A 7,448-nucleotide genomic window follows, 5' to 3' on the forward strand; every position below is an offset into this window, starting at 1 on the left:
CAAACGTGAGATCTGTCCAGATGACCGGTGTGAGGCCTTCTGCAGGCTCCTGCTTCTATTAGTATATAATCAGCACACACACTGACTGACACACACTGACTGACACACACTGACTGACACACACTGACTGACACACAGTGACGACGGCCGATCGGGAGCCTGATTAAGTCGTGACTGTTAATCTGCCACAGAGAAGAAGTGAAACAAAAACACAAAGTTTATTCAGTGATACAGATCCTTGAAATACACAGCAAAGACGGCCGGAACACAGAGTCCGACAAGCGCACCTGCTCCCCAGCTTTGAAGGGGGATGAAAGTGTGTCCTCTAATTACAGCACCTTGACAAACACACACACACACACAAAACAACAATGCCTCCTTCCACGATGTGTGTGTAACGTAGAGTGGAAAAAGCCACTACTTTCACTCACCCCTCTTTTATTTGTCATATCTCACATTACTGCCAGCCTTGAGAGAAGTGATCCTCAGGTTCACGTGGTTTTCTGCAGCGTACCGAGACGTGTGCTCATCTCAGTGTTGCCCCTGCATGCAGTTAGTTGATGAAATGTTCTTGTGAATCTCAGTTATGCCTAAAATGCTGGGGACAGGAGAAGTGAAGGGAGGAATCTGCAGCTCTTCTGTTTTTGACTCAGTGAGTGTGGCTGCTTTGTCTTGTAATCAACACATTTTACCATATTCAATGGATTCATTAAATGTTTGGACTAAATGGCTGCAATTATCATGATAAATAAAATTAAAATAGAAGAGCAATACTGTATTGCACTTTGTTTTTCAATGTGAGTCAGATTTATGTTTTATTTTAAGCAGAACTGATGTGACGCTGTCTTTAAGTTATTAATGTTAAAGGACCAAAATGTTTCTGTCTGCAGCTGTGGACTCTAGAAATTCCCAAACCCACTGGTGCAACGACACAATGAATAGAGATGTATCATTTATTCACTACAACACTCATGATGAATTAAACAGACATGATCTAAAAGCTTTTTACTTGCAAGTAAGATCACATGTAAATCTCCATGTGTGTTAATCTGTAGTTACTCCCAGTGTTTCAAAAAAGTGTGGGTGTGTTAATATGAGAGTCAGCTGTGGCCTCAGTCAGCGAAGGGCAGACAGGAGGCTGCTACACCCAGTGGATCGATGACAGAACTGCAAGACCTTGAGGTTATAATTTTGACTATCTCTTTAAAACTTGTTTACAGAAAACTGTTTAATGCAGATTCAATTTTGACATTTTAATAAGTGTCCCATATGTTTCAAACAGTCCTCCTGCCCATCTATGAGTACTACTACAGAATGCTGAAGCACCACAGAATTATTATCTGAACTTTCAAATGCATTTTTGCACAGAACGAAGACACCTCATTGACTTTAACTAATGTCTGCAAACATATTTTAGCTCAGTGAGGACATTTCCATATACTTGATTAGTTGTTGAATACTGTATATATCTATTTTGTACTGATTTTGACCAGCATATTTATTTATATTTTATATTCACACATTTAATTTTCATGCAAAAATAATCATCAGCTGCATCGTCTTTATCTGTGATCTTTTTTCTTCATCAACATTGAAATCAACTGACCCCTGAAACTGGAGTTATAAAGCAATCAAAAACATTAAATGCCTTCACGATCAGCCTGTCAGTTTCAAATGGAGGAAGTAAATGGACTGAGAAATATGTGTTAATGGCAACAAGCTTTACCTAAGTTTAGAGAGAGAGAGAGAGAGAATATAATGGCTTGCGCTGTTATTACTTAGTCTACACAATTTAAATGTTAGAGTTAGAATTGGAGGACAAGGACAATTAAAGCAGGGACTGCAAAGAGACAGCCTGCAGGAAAATGCTGTGTTGCAAAGCTCACACAGAGATACTTCGTCTTTGTGAACGTCATTTAAGAGAGTTGATTTAAAGACTACAATTTAAAAATACAGCTCACATCAAACAAATCAATCCCAATCTGTGATGTCCAAGAGCAATATGGAAACACATGTTTGCAGTTTAGACACTGTGACATGTGCAATTTGTCAAAAACAAATATAATTTCATATCTTTAAAGGAAATTTGCTGGATAAATATTCATTAAAGGGAACACCACCCCACATGGGCCACCCAGATGAACCTTCACCCGTACACGACGTGTGTCTTCACGTACTCCTTTTAGTGAGGTGCAGACCGCCATACAGTGTTACACAGTTTAATTAGAAACCGTACTCACAGGGGAGAGCTGTAAAGCAGATGAGTGAGTTGATTAGTCCAGACCTTTGATTGATTTGTTGTTGTTTGCGACTCTCAGCCTCCTTACTTCAACTGTTTCCTGATTAATGACTACTTAGACTCAGGATAAATTTCAAGAGGACGCCACGGACGTAACAGTTAGGAAATGTCATTTGAGCTGCGGCGTGTTGATCGTCTGCCTCAAGGTGAATGATGATCTATGATTCAAGGCTTGTGTGGAGCCTCTTTCCTTAAGAATACAGCATCAACTTCAGCATTTACAAGATGTGTACAGTTTAATATTGCATGATAAAGCATTTTTAAATGTGGATATCTTATCAGCTTATTCATGTTACTAAACAACACACCAACATAGAGGCCTGGGCTCTGGAGGACATCTGGAGGTGTGCTGTGGTATCTCAGATATTAGCAGTCCTGTGTGCTGTGAAGCAGGGTCTCCGTGGATCAGATCAGATCAGAGCATCCCAGATTCCCCACCGGAGATCTGTGGAATACAGAGGCCAAGTTTCAAACCGCCTGTTGTGTTCCTCAAACATTTCTGAATTAATTTCTGCATTTCTAAATTCCACATCAGTCTTCTGACAGAGGCCACTGCTGTTAGGAACTTGCTTCCATGAAGGGTGGGGTAGGTTCCTGAATGACACGAGGCAGAACTACACCCAAAACATCATGGTGCCTCCATGTGCTCATCCTGATGACATCCCTTCCTCAGGTAAGGGACACACATGTGCCTGGCTTTCCGTGTTTTTCACCCGAGCAAATGTTTTTACGTGGGTCATGTGTAGCTTCAGCACTTGTTTGTGAAAGTGTGTGTGTTTTCCCATCCAAACACCCACTTTTTCCTACAGACTGTACCTTCAACAGGGAAGGCTTAAATGTCCCAGGAATGGCTGGACCAAAGAACAAATTTCCAATATCATTATTTTTTAGGAATTTTTTTATCTCGAAATCCTAATTTTTCAGTAATTTTGGAACTTTTTTTTAGGATTCCTCATGACACTTTTCTATCACTTTGTTCAACGCGTCACAGTTGAAAATATGTTGTCATGTTTTGATGACAAATACTTCTTGTTGGGTATCTTATTTTGTGTAAAAAATCTCAGAAAACATTTGGTAGCTACTAAACTCTGCAGACCGGGGACAACCAAAAGCACCTGCAGTTTTAGAGATGTTCTGAACAAATGTAGCCACCACACTATGATCCTTGCAAAAGTTCCCTATATCCCTATATAACACTTGTCCATCTTTCCTACTTCCTGGTCATCAACTCTAAGGACAAAAAGATCATTTGCTGCATCGTGATGACATTTTTAATGCTATTCACTTCATCTGTCAGTGGTTATATTAGTACTTCTAAATTATAACCTCAATGTCACATTGACTCTCATCCTGCTATCAGTTCTTTGCTTTGCTTATAACATTAGCATTGAGCGTCCGACTTGCAAACTCACTTTTATTCTACTGGTGCCATTGTTGTTGCACTGTGCATTGAAAATAAAGGATAGTATTCTATTCTAATTAATGAAGTAGCTTGCTGGGATACTTCACTAGTGTGGAGCCACATTTAAGGTTATTACCATCATTTCTGCATTTTCTACAAGTCAAAATCCCTGCTGTGAAAACAGATGCTGTGAAAAGTCTTAAAAAATATCAGCCCCTGTAGGACAGCAGACAAAACAGACGTCAAGTATGTCTGCAGCAATCCAATCAAAAGCATGACAATTTCTCAATGCTCAAAACTTTTGAAAATCATTTTAAAACAGGGGAGAGCCGGAGTTTAACTTGAGGGATGTGGAGCACACAACAGGAAGCAGATGGAAGTCACAATCATTCAAGTTTGTGCATCACTAAACAACTGTATTCAAGCAAAGCCTGGGTGAGTTCACCAAACAAATTAGTAGACCAACCAGTATGTATATATTTATGCATGGCAAGTCAGCTTTATTTATATAGTGCCATTCAGACACAAGTTGTTTACAGATGCATAGAATTAATTAAAAATAAGACATTATTGAACATTCAGAAATAACACATTAAGAGCATGAGAGACAAGGACAAACAAGACAGGGTGCAGAAAAAAATTACAAATAAATGACAGCAAAATAAAATACAAAGACAAGCATTTAAAAAAGATTCAATAAAGAGTGAAATAAAAGTAAATAAAAGTTCTGAATGTACGATCTGCAGTAAATAATTTCCAGGGACCTGGAGAAACCTGGAAATATTTCAGGTGAAAAATATCAACTAATGTGAGCCATGATGAAAACAAATATTTGAAGTCTATCAAAAATAAATATGTACCATATGCTTTAGGTTTTAGTAAAGCATGCACTTGACTTGATAAGTGTGTCGTATCGCAGCTTAATACTTAATGGAAGTAAAAGTATAAAAACATCCCAGCGTATTCAAGAACAAGTAGAAAATAATATTTTGAGTTCTGTGATATTTCAAGAAATGTAAAGAGAGTTGAAAAACAAAAACTGCAATACCTTCAGTCTGTTTGGGTCACTCATCTGACACTTGTGGTTTGAGCAATATACCAGTTATTTAATATCAGAAGCCTCTGCTGAGTCAGCAGATAACCGAGACAGACCTTTGAGAGGCTCCTGTCGAGGTTTTTTTGTGGAAGTTGGATGTTATAAATCAAGACCAGCGAGGATCACAAAGCTTGCAGCTCCTGAATCAAGTCTGTTTTAAGGCAAATGACTTAATGATTCACTCTCCTCTAGCTTGGTTTTTGTGTGCTTTTAGCTCCACAGCACTTCGTCCATATCACCTTGTCTCCGTTCAGGAGAGATGGAACAGGTGGCGCCCAACCGGAGATGTGTACATGGCCAGTTGTGCAGGAGGGAGAATTAGGCTGTGACTGTAGGAGCAGCCCAGCCCGTGAAACGCTGCCGATCGAACCTGCAGGTTGGCACTGAAGGGGAATCCCAGCGAGGAGAACCCCGAGTGGAACACGGCTTTAGGCCCGATGCCTGCTGCCACTTTGAGTTTCTCCACCTCTGCCTCCTGAAGTCTCTTGGCTTTAGCACGACGATTTTGGAACCAGATCTTCACCTGCGTCTCAGATAACAGCAAGGACGAGGAGAAGGCAGCCCGCTCAGCGACCGACAGGTACTGCTTCTGGACAAACTTTTTCTCCAAGGCCAGCAGCTGCATGCTGGTGAAGGGAGTACGAGGCTTACGGTTGTTTTTGTGCTTTCTTAAGGGACAGACTGCTGGACTGCGGTTCCCTGGAGGACAGGAGAAAAACGTGAGGGAGAATGATCTAAATGCTTCTAGTGTAACATCAAAATACCTGAACATGGCTGAAATGATACAGTCAGAAGTCAGTCAAACAGTCAGTCAAAATGTTCATTCATTCATCATCGTCTACTGCTTCATCCGCTGTCGGGGGGAGCTGGAGCCTCCCCCACCTGACTGAGGGCATGAGGCAGGGGAAGCTCCGGGCGTGACACCAGTGCACCGAGGAGCCACACAGAGAGACAAACACATTCAAAATAATAGTAACAGGTTAATAACAGGGGTTTTTTTTTTTCTTTCTTGGAAAAACATGTCTGACCTCACCTCTTGTTTGCTTGTGTATCTTTTTTTTCAATGATTTTTTTTGGGGGGGGATTTCATTGCTATTTTTCTGATACGATAAATTATTTTTCAATAAAATCAGATTAAAAACATATATTATTATCAAAAAACAATGATCCTGATGTACCAGCATGAGCAAAAAGTATTTTTTGTAAGTATTTAGAAAGTTAAAACGTTATCAAAACTCGTAAGACCCTTAAAGAGTGCGTGTTCGTTGAAGAACTGCTCTATTTTTGGTGCATGTCGTTTTTATATAAGTTATCAAACTTGAGCGCCGATCTTCTCATCTCAACATGTTGGGCTTAGTGTGAATTAAGGTTGTAAAATACTCGACCAATTACTCTATATTATCTTTCTTTCTGTATTATCTATCAATGTTATCCATTTATATTGTCAAAACCTAACAGTTCAACTTACGGGGCGGCGGTGTTGGCCCCTGGACGGGGCTGTTCGGCGGGGACTCTCCTCGTTCCTTCGGCTCAGATTTGATGGATACCCGCTGTTGGATGAACTCTTTCGGTCTCTGCTCTTGATCATTAATTCTAAAGTTATCGTTCTTTCTTCTATCCGACACATTCCTGGGCCTCCTGTCAGACATGAGCGCTTCCACGCTGAAGGGCAGACGCGCCACCTGCGTCGTGCGCTTTTTCATGAGCGGCGGTCGGACATCCTCGTCCGTCCAGCCTCCGGGGGCCGTCATGGTTCCTATCGGGTACCGGGACCGACGGCAACATACATAACGCTCTGACTCGGGGATGCGACCCAAAAAGCACTGAGGACTCCTGAGCGATCTGTTGATGAAGTTGGAGAAACTTTGCGAGGTGCTGGCAGCCAATGATGGGTCCTGATGCCGAGAGGAGAGCTGTGATTGGACGAGTTCCTGTCGGTCGCTCCGGAGCAGAGCGCGTAGTGTTTTACCGTAATTACTGACAATAACGGACTGTTTATTCCCTTAGAAGACTACAAACCCTTACATTGACAGCAGGGGGATAAATGAAAGGGGATTTTTAGAGACTGACATCTGGTATTCTGTTAATATGACTAAATCAGCCCTGTGTAAAATCTACTCCATCCTGCAATTAGGCTTGTGGATTGTCCTGGCTGTGTCTGCAAGCAGCAGGAGGGACAGGGGAGTAGTTGTACAGTACTTCCTAAGCTGACAGAGCTCCTAATTCAGGCTCTGACTTGTTTAGCCTGACACACCACTCACGGCTGCAATTCCAGTGGTAATCAATAAGAATCATGGTGCTGTTAAGCCTCAAATATAGCTGTACAGCAGCCACACACTTGAATGTGAGAGTCGGTGGATGGATTATGGTCCTTAAAATGACTGTCATTACATTGTTATTATTAACACCTTGTAATTTGGCCTGTGGAATCCGGTGCTTTAAAGCAGGATTTAACGGTAATGATGGAAAATTGCTACCTTCCTGAGGTGTGTGGCGCCCGCTGTGATTAGTTCCAGTCTCTGCTCTGTTGCTGGAGACAGACACGTCTTATGTGTGTTTGAAGCTCATACCTGTAGGGCTCTAAGGCATTAGGAAATACTGTAGAGAGAAGTACACCAGCTCTAGCCTCCCATGACACAGCCTCTAACTAC

The 7,448-nt window shown here is 41.4% G+C and overlaps 1 protein-coding gene across 1 annotated transcript; it reads right to left on the minus strand.

Moving 5' to 3' along the window:
• Positions 1 to 4,251: 4,251 nt before the first annotated feature.
• On the minus strand, positions 4,252 to 6,597 carry LOC137603008 (homeobox protein MSX-2-like). Its single transcript, XM_068326177.1, has 2 exons — positions 6,266 to 6,597; positions 4,252 to 5,496 (listed from the first exon to the last, which is right to left on the minus strand). The coding sequence occupies exons 1-2, from the start codon at positions 6,546 to 6,548 to the stop codon at positions 5,048 to 5,050; spliced, it is 732 nt and encodes a 243-aa protein (XP_068182278.1). The 5' UTR covers positions 6,549 to 6,597; the 3' UTR covers positions 4,252 to 5,047.
• Between the last annotated feature and the right edge of the window lie 851 nt (positions 6,598 to 7,448).

This window comes from Antennarius striatus, chromosome 10 (genome assembly GCF_040054535.1).
Source record: "Antennarius striatus isolate MH-2024 chromosome 10, ASM4005453v1, whole genome shotgun sequence".
NCBI classification, from domain to species: Eukaryota; Metazoa; Chordata; class Actinopteri; order Lophiiformes; family Antennariidae; genus Antennarius; species Antennarius striatus.